The sequence below is a fragment of the Artibeus jamaicensis genome, unplaced genomic scaffold, assembly GCF_021234435.1.
Source record: "Artibeus jamaicensis isolate MK-2021 breed Jamaican fruit bat unplaced genomic scaffold, CSHL_Jam_final scaffold_474, whole genome shotgun sequence".
Classification (NCBI taxonomy): Eukaryota; Metazoa; Chordata; class Mammalia; order Chiroptera; family Phyllostomidae; genus Artibeus; species Artibeus jamaicensis.
The window spans coordinates 4,944,308-4,962,432 of record NW_026522046.1 but is presented as its reverse complement, the minus strand read 5'-3'; the positions used below and the strand labels follow the sequence as shown (position 1 = coordinate 4,962,432).

Below are 18,125 nucleotides of genomic sequence, written 5' to 3'. Positions count from 1 at the left end.
AATCTAGAGAAAAGACTTGGTAGCCACCAGGAAACCACTTCAACCGAAACACAGTTCTGCCCTCTGGCAATGGGCTGGGTGAAACCTCTGAAGAACCCACCCTAAACTTTCATTTACCACGTGGCACTTTCATTTACCAGCACTACCTGGGTGATCCATGCGGCTCAGGTGTTGAAAGAAACATCTTTCTTGGCAATGTCCTATTTCATAACACAAGGAAAGCCACCCTGAAAAAACAACGTAAAAACAAAGCCCAGCCTGCTTAGTTAGGCACACCCTCAACTCCTAAGGGCAGCTGTGGCGATGGGAGCAGGTGATACTACTGGTAACTTTTAAGTTACCTCTGTTTCCAATTACTTTTTTTCCTAAAAAAAACTGTAGCAAAGTACAGATCATGCAGATTGATGTAAGAATAAAATCATTGCAAAGGGCCATTCACAAACAAACCTATTTCCATAACTCTTGAATGGCCCCCTTTGAATCTTACAACACTTTCAGGTGATTTACTTAATTTAAGAAAAGTAAATGTAGGTGAAAAACGGCTGAAATGCAGAAGACCAAGTTCTAGCCCTACTTCTACCACTTAAGTCCACGTGGTCTTAGGCGAATTATTACATTTCTCTGAGAATGAGTTTCCTCATCTGAAAAAGGGGAGGTAATATTAATTGTCCCATCTTCTTCACATAATTAGTATTTGAAATAAATGAAGTAATGGGTGGAAAAGGCTGGGACATCATTAGTACTATATAAATAAATATAAAATGCAGCAGGTACTTAAAAATACATCTACCTCCCTGAGATGATGCTACTATCCATCAACACATGGAATCATGAAACCACCTTTCTGATCACATTTAAAACAAAAAATTAAAATCCAAGCTCCCCCCTAAGGCAAATTCTCCCATGTTTGTACACATTTCATTTTTTTATATGATAATAAGAAAAACTGAAGATATAATTCTTATTGCAACGGTCCCATATATATTTTCCTGGTCACTAGGTACAGCATTTCTTATAGGTAAGTATTAGAAAGTCTAAAGCCTATATCAGAACTCTTTGTTTTCATAATGGAAAAACTCTAACTAAATGTTCTTATTTTAAGAAATAAAGTGTAGAACAGACCAATAATCAGGGAATCCAGAAATAAACAATATATCTCAAAACTGCAAGCTTATTATTTACTGAGAACCAGAGGCTTGTCCATTAAGTGATGGATGGCTGCTGAGCTTTTGGACTTCACTGTCTGCTATTAGCACAAAAGTACTCATTTTCTCTGGTCAACTTACTCCACACCTCAATATGCCATTAAACTGAAGCCAAACTGAGGAAGCAGTTACTATAGTCCCCCTCCTCTTTGGAATCCAAAGCAACAGAATCTTTCTCGGAAAGAAAATAATTTTTCTTCACTATTTTATGGAAAGACCAGACTAAAGTCCATCATCCAAACAGGAAAAGTAAAACCTTAAAAATAATGCTTTGAGCACTCTGCAATTTTGCTGCCCAAAATAGAACCCATACAGTCCGTGTCACCAAATGAAAATTATAAGTCTGTAAGCATGAAGTCAAATTATAAAGTAAAAGATTTTTTTATTTTAATGGTGATAATGAGAGAAAAGACTATTAACTGGTGGGTATTGCCTGTTTACTTGCTATTATGTTTCCTTCAATGATAGTGTTTTAAAGGACTGCCCAAACTAATTTGAACTTGAATTTAAGTGTAAAAAGGATAAACCTTAACTAATAAATTATTTGGGCATGTTTTATTCAGAACTGTCTCATCCTTCAAATTAAGAAATTAACTGTAACTTTCAAGAGATTATGCTTTTGACTAAAAGTTTTAGGAAATTGGTTTAAAAAGTTGGCTTAGCCAAGCCCCACATGCTCTTCTTTAACACCAAAAAGAATACTGAAGACACTTTGATAGTATGTATATAAAATTTTTAAAAATTTTTTGAAATGTATTGTTTAACTGTTTTAAAATCAAAGAAACCATTAATACTATGCTTCTTCTAATGAAATTGATTTTTCTGAGTACTTTTGTTTTGCAAAATAATATATTACCTTCCCCAGTACAGAATTTCTAAATAAAAATGTTCTTTCAAATCCTGAATTTTCTAACACTTAAAAAATGGCTTAGAGATTATCAGAGCCTTCACAGGCTCATATGGCTAATTCTATTAGTGAGCGGGGACACCCACGCAGAAAGGAAGGAGAGTCCATTTCACACTGGACTGTCCTTCCAGCAGCAGGCTCACTGAGGAAGCCACCACGATCCCAGTGCCCTGGCTTCCACGAGGTTCACCTCCTACAAGGTATGAATCACCCAAAGCATGTATCATTGGATCTGGTTCCCTTTGCCACAAGGTTCAAACACCTATTGATTTTCATTGGCCTATTCGGGACTAAAATCCAGAGCTGTTGTTGCTCAATTAAAGATTTCCTCCCCCCCCCTCCCCTCTCAATACCATCTATCCCCCACCACACACCCCACTGAATCAGAGATGACACACTCAGCTCAAATAATGTCCTCTAACAACTCTGGCCGATTGCTCATCTACTTTTGAGGATTTCATTAGCAGACTTGGAAGAGTGATTCAGCAGTCAACAGCAAGTATTTATAAAGTTGAAAAGTATCAAATATGTATAAATAGTTCCTGTAGAACTCTGACTTTCATAGCTTTTGGGACTTTTAATAAATGTGCCCAAGTTGCTTTCCTTTTATGCACATTTCAACATTATTTATATGCCCCAGCTTAAAAATCAGAGCAACCTCCATAAAAAAAAAACAAACATTTACTCAAAACAATAGTGAAATATGGATATGCAATTACTTATAAATTTATTACTTATTTAATTTGGATATGCAATTACTTATAAATTTCCTCATGTCCTTTTAAAACTTTCTTCTTCTTTGATAGTATATTGTATTTTAGATCATTATGTATAAAAGGCATTAAACAAATACACTAATCTTCTCATCTTCTCTATATAAATGATAGTAACAGGATAACATAAAAAACAACTCTGAGACCATCCTTTACTGGTCATCTTACACTCAGGCATAATCACAAAAATAATTATTGCTTTTGAAAACACAATTTGGCAAATGTATTATATACCACCAAATCACCGTTTAGAACTCATGTTTACATGTTTAGTCATTTAACACTTTTATAAACTGCTATAAAACAGTTTTAAATTGATATGAATTTGGAAAATCGAAAAACCAGGCAGTATATAAATCTATTTTTATTTGTAGATTTCAATGGTTTTTAATACTTAACTAAATAATGTAAAAACATCAAAACACCAGTCATTTGAAAAGCATAAAGTGCAATTTTAAACCTATGCTATTACTTGAGTTATCAAGTAATTTTTTCTTTATTGCTTCTATTTTAACTTTAATACTTACATCTTAAAGGTCACAAAAATGTGTAATTCTAACATTACCTAGACCCACATGAAAAAAATTGCCTTTTTTAAAATGGGAAACTAAATATCCAACTCAAAGCCAAATCAAAAGTAACCTGGCAGTTTGAAAAAATTTTACCTTACTATATGGCATATCCATACATGGAACCTATATAATTAAATCCAAGCATTAACATCTAATTCAATAAATTCTTGATATAGGAGACTACCATGTGATTTTAACCTCTTAAAGTCTTTTCTGTTGCTACAAAATCAAAAATTGATGTAGCAAAAGCCTTTGTTGCAAGGCTTGAGGTTGGGTGGCTTTTTTTTTCTTTTTTGGTATTTAATTCAACTATACACAATGTAGTACATACAAGCAAAATACAATTGAGATACTGTTTCCTTTAACATTCCTATAGGAGACCAAATTCATTTGCATTGGAGAGAACACAATTACTGATTTTTAAGTCATGAAAGACAAATTCATAGCTTTTTCCTACACGACCTCGCAGTGTTCACACTATCTCAGTGAAGGCATGTCTAGCACCGCTTAGTTACTTCCTAGAAGTGGGCTGAAACTGCATTTTTCAGAGTTTTGTTTCTCACAGAATCATTCAACTTTAGTTACAAAGCACATTCGGGTCAGCAAACGTCTTAGCTGCAAACAATTTACGCAGTATGTGTGTGCACGTGTGTGTAGATGCAGATATCTACACACATACAAAACTATACTCTCATCAACATCAGAAATGAAATTCCTATCAAGGAAATTTCCGTGACTTTCAGCAGAACTTTAAAGACCTTACCAGTTTGTCCCTCGTTAAGAAATCTTTGTTTCATATATATAGTACCAAGAAATATGAATACAAAAGAAAGATCCAAAGATTTTTATTCAACAGACCCTGAAACCAACTTAGAAAGAGAAACAGATGGTGTGTACATGGCATACATTATAATGATTTGGATTTAATAAGCATGAAACAGATATGGCAAAAGAAAAAAAGTTTTGTTTCTGAGTGACCTGAGAAAACAATGGCATGTAGTCTGTCTACTACAACAACAGCACACAGAAAATGATGCTAGAAATGATCACTTAACAAAAGATCCAATTGGCAGGTAAATGTCATGCCAATAATTTCGTAACTTTAGATAAAAACATCTCCTCCCAAAGTACCACTGGCTTTTTAAAAACTCTATTCAGAATGCAGACATTAAAACTGATTCTGGAGAACACAAAGAAATCAGAACCATATAAAGAAAATGAGCACTCAGTTGAATGATTATTTAAGTAAGCAAGCAAGGAAGATAAATTGTTTTCTTCACATTTTCACTTCAACTAACACAGAAACCACATATAGAAATGACTTGACACTGACAAATTTACTCCTAACTTGTTAATTCTCATAGAAATGCAACAAACGAACACCCAAACAGTCACTATGTAACGTAAAAGCTTTGGTTCCAGATGCCACAGCAGCACCCTACTTTCTGAAAGCCACCACGGTGGCAGTGCCCTGCTCGTGAGGACACAAAGCTGCTTCATCCCAGGGGTCTGAGCTCAGCACACAGCACCAGGCATTAGCTATCTCTCCCTTCTTAGCCTGCAGTACAAGTAACTAATTTCTGCATTTTAAACTGGTAAAGGAAAGGGAAAAAAAGATTAAAACCATCCAATCAGAAATGATGTAACCCCCTACAGCAACAGCTTATGCATACATTTGGTATGTCAGACATCTTCCTCGTAGTGAATCATGCACAGCGCACTTTCATCTGCCTCCTAGGTATTTCATATCGCCCACGTGTTCACAGAAGTCATGTACTATTAGGGCTGTATAAGTCCTAGATTGCTCTTTATTTAATTAACACTAAAAACCTGGGACATGCTCTTAATTCTGATCTCTTCTAAAAGCATCACAAAATTATTTAAATGACACTCCAGCTAACAAATAACCTCTGCCTTTTGAATGAAAAAGTAGTATGTTTGTGTGAAGTTGTAAGAGATGTTAATAACTTTAGATAAACGAGTATTTCACTTATATTACAACATGAAATGAGACACCAACTCACAAAAGTTAAAATAGCAGTGAGTTTTACTAATTATAACCCCCTAAAAGGACTCAAAGCAGCTATATAACCAACAGAATTAGGCATTTATAGAAACATAGTCCATCAAATATTTTGGGGTTTTTTTCAAACTTTGTTAAATATATTCAAATTTTCAAGTGTTGTAAGGTTAATAATTTAAATTTAAAACCAATACTTTAGATATCAGAAAGCTACAACCTGAATTTCTCAAGCAAAAGAAAATACATAAAGTATGCAAATTTAGAATACTTAATTGAAAAACGAATCAGTTACAATTACATCTTTTCCTAGAGAGAACTAGCTTAATATTGCACATGAAACTGCAAATCATAACTTTTACCTTTTGAAAAAGATACTAAGTTTTCTGATATGCCACAGAACCATTTGCAAACAAAAGATATTCTGTTGCCTACTTCAGATAAAACGTATCCATAAATGTGCACACAATTTTTAAAAACCTTTTAACAAACCTTTAAGTATTTATTACATTTAGATAGTTTGTTTTAAAATCTATTCAAACCCTGGCAAAAAATCATGTAAGTGGTTAAACACTCTTGAGTATCAGAGATTTTAAAGGTGGTAAATCAAAGGCTTCACTTAGTCTCTCTTCAATTCAGCTACTTCATGACTAATGGTGAAGAAATGTAAGTGACTGGGATATAAACTAAGTTACAACACATAGGAGGAAAAAAATATCTAGAATGAGTAATAAAGGGCCCAAATTTAAAGTCCACAATAAACTTTAAAACAAAGATGTTCTCCTTCACTCTCTCCTCATGGACAGATATTTCTCATGTAAGCATATCACAGGAGAATTCCAACCTCCACAAACCTTTTCCACTCCTTCATTAACAACAGTGCACTTAAATATAACTACAGAGTTCACGGTGATATTTGTTTAGCCCCAAACACATCTGAAAAGCAACAGCAGCAACAACAAAAAACGCTCAGAAGCAACAATCAGCAGACCGAGCGACTACAAAACTCTGGCTTTTAGCTGCCATCCAATCCAAACAACCCTCTTTCTTTAGAGTGCTATGCAAAATATTGACCCCTTACTAAATTATTTTATTATTCAACATTAAGCTATCTTAAAAAAGAAAACTAATTAATCGCGGAGTTTAGTTAAGCAATTTAGCTGACACAGTAAATATTTACTCTCAACAGCTCACAGGAAGTCTTGACGAGCGTGCGTTGCCATTGTGCTGGGGCTAGGGGTGGGAGGCAGGTTTTGATAAACAAGTGAAACAGCCCCTGCGAATTTAACACAGCTAGCATTCGAGCCCCCGCCCCCCACCCCAATAAGGCACCAGATTATTTTCCAAGGCCAGTAAACACCTTATATAATGAAAGTAAAACATATATATTTAACTTTCTAAACTGTTATCTCCACTAACAAAACAAACAATTTTTACAAAACTACAAAAGCACATTTTTAAAAACTTGAGTGTATTATTTTACTTATATGTAAACCCAATCACAAAATAACTAAGCAAAATGTATTTACCTGAGCTTTTTAGAGACTGAGTAATCAACTTCCATGATTTTCCCATGCAATTCCACTTTACCTTTAAAACAGAAATTAAAGCACTCAGAACCTTCCTGGTGTGAAACCCGCGGGGGTCTAGCAGCGGCGGGCACTGAACTCCACGCTCCGGGCTCCGCCTTCGGGTGCCCTCAAGGGGTCTCCCACCAGGCTCCAGCTGGGCCAACTAGGTTCCCAGTGGGAAGAAACACAGGAGTCCCGAGTCTCGGGCGAAGTGGAAAAGAAAGGGTGTGAGCCCGGACCCGACCCCAGGTATAGCTGTGGGTGGCATTACCGGAAAAACAAATTTAATAAAGAGCGGCGCCAATTTGAAAGGATGAGCTCATTTGAAACTCCAGCTGCAGGGCTGGCGCGGCCCCGCTTCTTTCGGCCCCCCACCTCTCCATTCCGCTAACCCGGGTCCCGAAGCCTCTGCTGCGCTCCCCTCCCAGCCCTCTCCTCCCCGCGGCCCCTAGAAGACGCGCAGAAGCCCCCTGGGGTTCGCTGCAGAACCTAGTCCCCGCCGGCTTCTGGGTGTCACCTTGGCCTCGCCGCCGCCCCGCCCCCACTCCGCGCACTGGTGGGGAAGGGGCTGGGGCAGGAGTTCCGGGGGTGCAGGCTCGTGGTCTGGGGGCGAGCGCGGCTCCGGGCTGTGCGTGTGCTAGAGGGAGAGTTGGTGAGTGCGCGCGCGCGCGCGCGCGCGGGTGTGTGTCGCTCTCCGTCTCCCGTCTGGGCTCCAGCGCGCTCGCGGGGCCCCCCGGTCTCCTCTTTCCCGGTTCTCAGCCCGGGCCCCCACCGAGTTGAGACAGGGCACCTCGTAAAAAGGTGCTTCTGGCCGAGCGGGAGGCGGGGGGACAGGCGGCGGAAAGCCCCCAGCCTCGAGTTCTTCTCAATAAAATCGGACAAAAAATTCAGAGAAAAATAGGAGCGCTTGAGAGACGAGCGAGAAGGAACTGAGGTTCGGGAGAGGACCGAGAGAAATGTGCCGTCGTACAGGGGATGGGGTTTGGGGAGCCTCGAAACCTCGGAGGGGCACATAGTGGTGGCGTCAAGGGGGTGCCGAAAGTGGGGGGCCGCGGGACTAGGTGGGGAGGGGGCTCGAAAGGAGAGTGCGGCTCTGGGGACTGCAGAGGGCGAGAGGTCTTGAGCACGAGGCGCGGTAAGGGATGAGGTCCGATCAAGCGAGGAGAGGCAGGATTTGGGGGTCCCTGATAAAGGGGGTAACAGGAAGGTCAGTGAAGAGGGGGGACGGGGCTCTCTAAAGATGGGGGGTGGGGGAACTCTGGAGAGCAGCTCGGAGAGCCCAGGGTACTTCCCAAAGAGCAAGCGAGCCTTGGGGACCCTCGGAGCCGCACAGGGGTCGCCCTCGGGCTGCGGCTCCGAGGGCAAGGGGTGAGTCGGAGCTGTGGGGGGAGGGGAGCGGCGGTCGGAGTTGAGGGTCTGGTGCGTGGAAGTGAGCATGCGGGCACGGGAGCCCCCGGCGGGCGCCGCCCGGCGGGCTCGGCCTCCCTCCGGGCGCCGTCCCGGCCTGAGCGGGGAGAGGCGGGGGGAGGGGGACAGCGCGGAGTGCTTACCCGAGAGGGTCTCGATGGCGCGGATGGCCCAGTTCTGGTCGGGGTAGTCCACGAAGGCGTAGCCGGACTTGAGCAGGACCTGTCCCGCCAGGGGCAGCTTCCTGTCCCCGAAGAGCTGCCGGAGGTCGTCGGCGGTGACGGCGGGGCTCAGGTTCCCGATGTAAAGCTTGTTCATCATCCGCGTCTTCCCCGAGAGCCCGCGGCTCCCCCGGCCCGGTACCCGGCGCTCCTCGCCTCCGCCGCTGCCCTCGTCTCTCCTCCTCCTCCGCCCCCCCTCCCCGCCCTCCGCCCGCCCGCCACCCACCCCCACCCTCAGCCTGGCTCCCCCCACCGCGGCCGCCCGGCCCGCCCGGGGGCAGAGGCACAGGCGGAGGCGGGGACTCAGCGCGGCTCCCTCCTCGGGGCAGAGTCCCGGGCCGGGCGGCGGTGCGCGGACAAAGCGCTCTCTCTGCCTCCCTCTCTCTCCCTCTCAAGGCGGTGGCGGGAGGAGGAGCAGCGGCGGGCGGCGGCAGCGCACCCCGCTCGTGTCTGTGTGAGAGTTTGTACCGGCGTGTGCGCAGCTGAGAGTGAGCGAGCGAGCGCCCCCTCCCCGCCCCGCGCTGTGCGCCCCTGGCCTCGCGCTGCGAGCGCTCCGCGCGCCTCCCCGGGCTCCTGCCCTGCGCCGGGCGGGCGGAAGCGGGTCGCGGCCCGGGACCGGGGCTCCCGAGCGCCAGCTCCCCGGCGGGCGCGGCGGGGAAGGCGCGCCCGGGGCGCGGGTGGGAGTGCGCGAGGGGGCGCGGGGGAGCGGCTGGGAGCCACTGGCGTGGGAGGGAGACGGGCTGCGAGAGAGCGTGGAAAGGGGTGTGCGCAAGGTGGACCGGATGTGAGAGCGCGGCCGCCAGGGCCAGCGGGAAGGTGTGTCTCGGAGGTGAGAGGCGAGGACGGGCTGGGAGACAACAACTTTCTCGCGGCGAGTTAGTCGGGTCTGGCGCCCTGCGCGTTCCCGGGCGGAGCGCCTGTTCCGAGACCCGCTCCCCGCCCAGCTCTCCCGAGCCACTCAGCGGCGCGGGTGGTCGAGGGATCGCAGACGGGAGTCGGGACGCTCGGGGCCCGGGACTGGTCGGGCCCGCGCGTACTCTGCACCCCGCCGAGGTTCTCCGGTCCTGGGCCTCAGTTTCCCGGCCCGTGTAGGGAGACGGAAGGCCAGAGCAGAGTCACATCCCCTCCGCCCGCACCCGGTGCGCCGAGAACTCCGCGGCGGGCTGCAGCCTGACGTGAGCCGCTGCTCTCTATTCTGGGAAGCGCCTGAGGCTTCCCGAGCGGCCGCGGTGGAGCCAGGTGGCGGTGGGGTGCGGACAGGGGCTGCGCCCCGGAGAACGGGCGCTCGCTGCAAGGCTGGGTTCGGTCCCAAAGCCAGCGCGTCAGGAGGCAAGGGTGGCTGGAAGCCGAGGCGCTCCGGCTGTGTAGAAGTTCCCGGAGCGTTGGGAAGGGCCCGCAGAGGAAAGAGGTCCTTGCTAGCGGAGGAAACAACGTGACCGACGGAAGAGGCTGGGTTGGGACGAGAGCTGCCCGAGCTGAGGGGAGAGGGAAGGAGCCAGACAGTCTGGGGACCGTTTGCGAGTTCCGGGGCTCGGCTGGAAGTCTGCTGGTTAGAGCCTAGTCCCAGCCAGGAAATGAAATACTACAGGAAAGATTGGCAGGATTCAGAGGTGAAGGGGGCAGAGGAAGATTCCCACATCTGGACTTGGTGGGGGGAGCTTAGGAGAGAGAGAGTTTGACGGGAGACATGGGGGGAGCGTCTGTTAGTGGAGAAGCCACAAATGTAGTGATGGAACAGGTTCGAGTCTCCTGGCTGGGTTGAGAAGTACTCCCTTTCCCAGGCTTTCTTGAAGAAGGGGTGGAGGGAGCACTTTTTGTTTTGTTTTGTTTTTGTAAGGTTTTTGTGTGTCTGTTTTGAAAGAAAGAAAGAAAGCGAGAGAAAAACACACTCCCCATCTCTTCAAGACCGACCCTGTGAGCCTGGATTTTATTGTCCACAAATACCCACAGGTGATTCTCGTGAGGAAACACGGGCAGGTGCACGGCCCACCGGCTTAGGGCTCGGGTCGTCCTCCCTTCTGCCCCCAGCTGTGTGGCCTGGAATGTTCTAGCATTTCTGAGCCTAAGTATCTTTATCTACAAACACAGGGTAAAAACCAAACCCTGGCGGGATTGTCGTAAGGGTTACCCGAAGGATAACTGAACAGTGTTTTGAGACACAATGGACACACGCTTAGTGCTTGGTCTTTGTTTTGTTCGTTTTCCTTCCCCCAGAAACTCATGAGCTTTAAAGTAGTTTGGCCCGGGGGGGGGGGGGGGGAGACTCCTTAAATAATTACGTATCCGGACAAGAAAACATTGTATTTATTCTCACCTAGATATTTGCAGTTGCTTGAATTCTGGGTTTGGTCTCCAACATTCACATACTTACTCGTTCCAGAAAAGGAATTGGATTTTACTGTTCCTGAAGTGGGGAATGGCCATTGCTCCCCAAACTGATAGATAAACTAGGTATTATGCTTTCCTACCAAAACATAGGGGAGAATCACAAATGAAAATTACTATGTGTGCATAAATTTCACTATGCTGGGAGGTAACTATCATAATAGTTCTTACACAAACACCCTACTTGGAATGGTCACCTTTATGTTTGCTCATTTTATTTCCACTAATTCAGAGTTTTAAAAGAAACAGTGGTGGGGATCATTGATCTCTTTCTTCTCTGAAAGGTTGGTAGAACTGTGTTCGTTGTAAAATGTTTTCAGATATGTCAGTTTCTTGGTTCTGCTGCAAGGCCACAGACAGCATGGGTTCTCTGGTGAACAGCAAGCACCTCAGGTTTCTTGGCAGCGGTGGCCTCTGGTGAACCCTTCTACCCTGTTTCACCAGGCTACTTTCAAACGTTTTCCCTAAGAAATAACTGCTCTTTGCTGTAAGTTGTGTATTTTGCCCTGCTGGTGGTGTGCGGACTGTGGTGCTGCAGAAGGGTTTGAACGGTGAAGGTGATGGGTGACAAGTTTCCCCAAGTTTCCGCTGTGTAGCAGCAGCCACACGGTTCCTTCTCCTAGAACAGAGAAGAGGGTAGGGACAACCTTCAAAATCAAAGCCAGAAATCAAGAGGTCATTCCCCCTGCCAGATGAAACTTTATTTTTCTACCTGCTTTCTCTTGCATTCCCCTAACTCTGATCTCTGTTCCAAAGATGAAATGGAGATTTGATCCAGACCGAATTTAAACCTAATGAACCAAGATTTTATAAATGTTCAACAGAGGTCAGGTTTTGCAGAAAATCTTGTAGTAGGCATATTACTTTTTAAAGCGTATATTAACTGACCTTTTCCTCCAGAGTTTCAAAGGTAGTAGGTTCCTCTTGGTTTCCCAATGATTCTTCTCAGCAGAATGGTGGAAAGGTAGCTGGGGAGAGATTTGTTAATGTCACTTTGCAGGTAGGAAGACTAAGACTGAGGCCTAGGAAAGTAGAACAGTTTTCTCATGGTTATACAGAGGGCTTGAAATATGACCAGCAAACACATTTTAGGTAACCAAAAGCCGATGAAATAGTAAGGCTTCATCTTGGACTTTCATGACCAAGACATTTCTGTCTGGCCAGAGCAACTCCCGAGAACATAACCTCTCGAATCTGCAAAATCATGGTGGAAATGTCTTTGTTGAACTAATGCTAGCGGTCATTATGGCCAGTCTTTCTAGGTAATATAAGGTACGGTAAGGAAAATGAAGCTTATTTGCAGAGCTGTTCAGGAAAAAACAGTATTTTTTTTAATTTATTTATCTTTAGAGGGGAAGGGAAGGAGATAGGGAAATATCAATGTGTGGTTGCCTCTCGTGTGTCCCCTGCTGGGAACTGGCCTGCAACCTAGGCATATGCCCTGACTGGGAATCGAACCGCGATACTCTGGTTCGCAGGCTCGCGCTCAATCCACTGAGCTACACCAGCCAGAGCTGGAAAAACAGTATTGAGTGTTGTCAGCTGCTACCTGCTCACTGCAAATGATTCAGTGGTAGGGTTACCTCCTTGCCACCTTTTCTTGAGTTGGCAAAAGAGAAATTGACTTTAGCTGAGTTTATTCAGCTCTCTGAGCTTCAGAGTCCTCGTTTGCAAAAGCCCAGCCAACTTACTCACTGTGAACCCCATCCCGTAGGAGGGGGGACATGACCCTGGCTGCCAGATGCACACAGCACCCCGGCGTGACCTGCCACCTCTGCTTCTCCGCAGGAGCCAGCTACCCTTCCTGTGTCTGCTATTCAGTAAACAGTATCTGTGCCCCTAACGCAAAAGCACTTTACGTGTTTTCCAAATACTGGGCCATCTCAGAGCTCTGCCCTATTACACGTGCTGCTCCCTTTCCCTTGACTGTGTTTCTTCCCCTGATAAACTCCTGCCTCCTCCTCTGATTTGGCCCCAGGATACACACAGCCCTTTACTTGTACAGATAAAAAATATTTTGCCTAGTGGTGAAGGTTGCATGACTTTGTGAATATACTCAAAACTACTGAAGTGTACATTTACATGGATGAATTTTATTTACATGGATGAATTAAATGTTGATTTTTAGAAACTATGAGAAAAGAAAGTCTTCCCTACTATATGGTAAATTTCTGGAGAAATAGGGTCTTATCTTTTTTATCCTTTGGCCAGTATCAAACCTGGCATAATAATAGGGGCTCAGGTAGTAGTTGTTGATTAAACAATGATCATGTGAGGTTTGCTATAAGGACTAAACAAAGCTGTTATATGATGGTACCTATTTTGCACAATGCTTGACATGCAGCAGGAGGAAATTTTTACTTTTCTCACCTGTTGAATTCATTCATTTATTCCTGGTGTTTTGTAATGTTAGGCACTGAGGTTACAGAAGTGGATAAATATGATCCTGCTCTCAATGAGTTTATGATCAGTGGGGGAGGCAGATGAATGAACAATTATAGCTTTAGAGGTGCCACAGTAGACTGTGAACAGAGGAGAGGCCACCTCATTCAATCTAAGGTCAGGGAGGGGATCCTGGAAGAAATGATGCTGGAAGTGGGTTTTGAAGGATAAATCAGGGTTTGCTCAGATAGGAGAGGAAAATACATCCTAGGCAGAAAGAACAGCACATGCAAAGATACTGTGGCATCAAATAGCATAGGCTTCATAATCAAATCAAATCCAATCCAAATGTGGGTTCAGAAATAAAAGTTTGAGAAAAAGGGAACTAAGAAAATAATGCAAAAAATTTCAGAATTAAAAAATGGATCTCCAGATTGAGGTGGTTTATTGAAGTTCCAGAACAAAAGATCCAGAGCAAAAGCATATCATGATGAAATTTAGAATTCAATCAAATTATAAAAGCACCTAGGAGAAAATAGGTCACATAAAAATGATTTGGAAAGCGAATGGGAATGTATTTTTCTAAAACATAAAGGAATCTGGGAGGTAGTAGAGCAATGCCTTCAAAACTGAATGGAAATTATTTTCAAGCTAGAATTCTAAACCTGGCTAGACCATCAGTTAAGAAGATGAGAAGGGCCCTGTCCCCGTGGAACAGCCTTCTCCTCCTGTCACCTGTTATTCTTTTGAGTCACTGAAACTAAAGGTTCCAGAGCAAGGGTTTGTGGATCCCTGGGTAAGTCACAGGCCTCTGCTGGCCAGTGTCTTTTGCACCATTTCTTACTCTGTACCATACAGCCCATTTCAAACCTCCAATCCTTTGCCTTTCCCCCCCCCATTATTCACAATATGTTTATTTATTTGCTCAACCCTGGAATATGTGTATTTTTAGAATAACTAACCCATGCCTCTGTAAAAAGCAAATATACTGGAGAACAACAGCAACAACAAAAGATGAAGGGTTTAAACATTTCCCCATTTCAGGGAAACTACTGGAGGATAAATGCCAGCAGAGCTGGGGACGAGGAAGACGTGAGGTGAGGTCCAGGATGCCAGCAGGGCCTCCATCCAGAGAGCAACCAGCACAGATTAGAAAAGAACAGCTGGCTTGGAAAGGGACAACTTCAAGAAACAAAAAGGGGAGGGGAACACACATACATGCATAGTAATTATTTCTGAGAGAATGGCAGGCATCTTGGAAATTGGGAGGGAAATCACAGGTATAGGAAAAACTAGGCAAATGGAAAAACAAAGAAATCATTAACTCTAGGAAAAACACTCTAGGTCGTATAAGAAAGTAGCAATGGTCATAAATGCAGCCATAAAAATACTCGAACAGTTATAACGTAAACATGTGTTATACAACCTGCATAAAGAGAACTTCAATCAACCAGAAAAAAAAAATCATTGGAAAAATGGGGGGAAATGAATGGGCTAATTCACCGAAGATGAAACTCGTGGACAGCAAGCTTCGCTCATGAGGAATTGGGGAAATTAGAATCATTTACAGATCAGCAAAAAAACATTTAAAATTCTGTTAATACAAAGGAATTGGTGAAGAAGGTGTGGAGCATCAGAAACAGCCATCCGCTGCTGGTGAGAGTACGCAGGTACCATTACTCTGAGGAGTGACTTGTCAATATCAAGTAAAATTGAAGATAGAGGCCCTTAGCGCTCCCTGGCCATCATTCTCACTTCTTGTGGATGACCTTCTCTCATCATGCCATCTCTCCTCACACCCTTCTATTGCTCGTCATCCATCTGAGAGGCCAGCTCATAACCTTGCCTTACAAGGTTCACCGAGAAAACAGAAGCAATCAGAAGAGCACTTCAACAAATCCCAACTTTATCTGGCCACGTACCTGCATCTGTACCCATAGACTCTGCCTTGTTTCCTGTGATGTCGGGTGATCCCATACAGGAAAAAAAAATGATGGCTTCAGAGAAAATGAAGGAACACATACCCCCTGTGACCTGGCAGTTTCCCCTCTGAAGAAATTCTACATTTGTACAAGGAAACAGACAAGGTTCGTGGTGGCACTAGGATAGCGAAAAGTGGAACCTTAATGTCCATCAGCAAGAGAATAAGTAAAAATAAATTGTGTAATAGTCACAAATTGAATATACATCAGGTCAGAGTATGCACATTATTCATGTTCTCTAGAGTCATCACTTCTTCCCTTCTGCATGAAATAGGCTACATATGTCAGTGTTAAAAACCAACACATCATTATGAATGACAAGTTACATTGTAGAAGGATGTGTTACAATACCATTTGTATAAAGTCTGAAAACATGCAAAACAATTGTGTGGCTGATACGGACATATTTGTGTGGTATAAATGCGTAAAGACATGCATGGGAATCACAAACCTCAGATCTGAGATCATGGTCATCATGGGAAAGCCCCAAATTTCAGGTCATGGTCACCTCCAGGATGAGAGAGAAGGGAATGGGAGTTGGAGAGGCACACCTGGATTTTTCATTCTAACTACTTGTTTTTGTTTTTAAAGCTGGGTGGTAGGTGTTAACTGTTGTTTTTTCCCCCTTCTCAGTAGCAGCATTTTTATTACTGTATCTGGCAGGGGATGATTCTAAATGAGATTGAGTATCATAACCACCAAAAGAACTTTAAAAATACAAATTTCTCAAGGACTACCTGTAGGACTCCTGAACCCCAAACTTCAGAGCTAGAACCCAAGAATCTGAACTTTTTAAAAGAAAAACAAAGTATTTTAAAGTTCATATTTGTGTGTACATACTTATATTTATGCATATATATTTATATATAATATATAAGTATATTTACACTTAAGTGTAAATATATAATATATAGATTACATATAACTATGTCTTATACATAACATATTTTGTATAGAATATATACCTATAAAATGTTAGACTTATAGGAAGGTTGCAAAAATAGTATAAAGAAGTCCTTTATAATGTTTACCCAGACCCCCTAACTGATGACATTTTGCCATATTTGTTTTATCCATTTCACTGCTTCTTTCATCAGTTTAAAAGTAAACTGAAGACAGGATGCCCTTTATGCCTAAGTACTTCAGTTAATGTGTGGTAAAAAAGAGAGAGAGAACTTTATATAATCCCAGTATAATGATCAAAACTAGGAAATAAACATAAACGCTACTACCTAATCTGCAAACTTACTCAGATTTCACCAATTGTGTCAGTGTCATAGCAAAAGGAAACCCCAAATCAGTTTTTGGCTTTTGTTTGGTCTCTACTCCCCTTTAGTCCAGACAGTTCCTTAGCTGGTCTTGTTTTCACGGCATTGACATTGCTGATGAAAGCACAATACGTATTTGGTAGAATGCCCCTCAGTTTGAGTTTGTTTGATGTTTTCTCCTGATTAGATTTAGGTTACAGATTTTCCAGTAGGAATACCACAGAAGTGAGATTGTGCAGTGTATTCGGAGGCACCAACGCTGATTTGTCCTGTTACCAACTCTGGTGATACTAACTTGGCTCACTTGCTAACGGGTGGTGTGTGCCAGGGTTTTCTCTATTACAAAGTTACTAAGTATCTCTCAGAGAGCTACTTTGAAATTATGTAAACACTGTTACTCCTCAAAATTTCAATCATTAGTTTTAGTATCTACTGTTGACTCTTGCAGAGATTATTATTGTTATGTTTGCCAAATGGTGGTTCTAATGTTGCTATTCCTTTCATATTAGTTTGCTTTCTACTGTAAGGAAGAGCTTCTCCTTCTCCTTCATTTATTATACCAATGTGGATTAATGAATTCTTATTCGATTCAAAATGTTACAAACTTTTATGATCATTAAGAGCTGGGAAATAGATTATGTCTGTAAATATATGAAGATTAATACCTGTCTGTACTTATCTATTACTACATTCAAAATCACAAGTTCGCACTAACACTCGACTGCAGTGAAACACTGGGAGTTCATTCTTTCCTCCTTCCCACCGTCATGTTTGCAGCTTCCCTCCAACACTGAGAGACCCGGCTCCCATCATCCCCAGTATATGGACTTACTTGCTCAATCCCAGAATACACAGAATTGCTAACCTATGCTTCTGCAAAAACAGAAGACTCTCAACCAGACTTCTTACTATTACCTAATATTAGTTTTGAGTTCTTTTGTATTTAGCCTGAGGCACATGATCCAAATATACTGTTCAAAAGTTATTTGAGTTCTACTTCCCCCTTTAGTGTCGGTCATGTTATTCACTTGAAATTTGATTAGTTCATGTTTGCTTTTTAAATTTTAGTTTTTCTCTCATCTTTGTTGATTTTATTTATTTTTCTCTTTTTCTTGTTGTTGAGTCTATAAAACACTAACATGGTTTCAAAACATGGTATAGCCAGACAATTTCTATCCCCTCCTGTGGTTTTGTCCAACTCGTTCCCAACCAACCCCTGAGGGTAGCCAGTTTTATTAGTTTCTAGTTTATCTTTCCTGTGTTTCTTTTTGTATAAATGAATGTATGCTTGTATGGTTTTTATTATGTCCCCCTTTTCACAAAAAAAAAGGTAGCATATTGCAGGTACTCTTTCGTATTTTTATTTCTTCACTTAACAATATATCCTGAAAATCACTCCATATCACATAGAAATTTTATTCTTTTTTTCATA

General features: G+C 43.1%; 2 protein-coding genes across 8 annotated transcripts in view; both read right to left on the bottom strand.

Moving 5' to 3' along the window:
* The window catches only part of IGF2BP2 (insulin like growth factor 2 mRNA binding protein 2), a 148,775-nt gene extending 139,928 nt beyond the window's left edge, over nt 1-8,847 (bottom strand). For 6 of the 7 annotated variants that reach the window (XM_037131309.2, XM_053657988.1, XM_037131310.2 and 3 more), the window contains exons 1-2: nt 8,599-8,847; nt 7,007-7,067 (exon numbers count right to left, since the gene is read on the bottom strand). In XM_037131309.2, coding sequence (XP_036987204.1) covers nt 7,007-7,067; nt 8,599-8,776 — 239 coding nt within the window. In that variant the 5' untranslated portion in view covers nt 8,777-8,847. Of the gene's footprint in view, nt 1-7,006; nt 7,068-7,565; nt 7,705-8,598 lie in introns of those variants that run through there. The other variant, XM_053657991.1, reaches the window with a different exon arrangement.
* A 220-nt stretch (nt 8,848-9,067) lies between these two features.
* On the bottom strand, nt 9,068-12,768 carry LOC128626254 (putative uncharacterized protein ENSP00000383309). The gene is made up of 3 exons (XM_053657726.1): nt 12,757-12,768; nt 9,667-10,258; nt 9,068-9,570 (listed from the first exon to the last, which is right to left on the bottom strand). The coding sequence occupies exons 1-3, from the start codon at nt 12,766-12,768 to the stop codon at nt 9,068-9,070; spliced, it is 1,107 nt and encodes a 368-aa protein (XP_053513701.1).
* Between the last annotated feature and the right edge of the window lie 5,357 nt (nt 12,769-18,125).

What these genes read in the sequence shown, in the direction of transcription:
- LOC128626254 (XM_053657726.1), bottom strand. An exon ending in CCCCGAGCGTCCCGACTCCC is followed by an intron (nt 9,571 to 9,666) that starts GTCTGCGATCCC and finishes GGGAACGCGCAG; the next exon opens with GGCGCCAGACCCGACTAACT.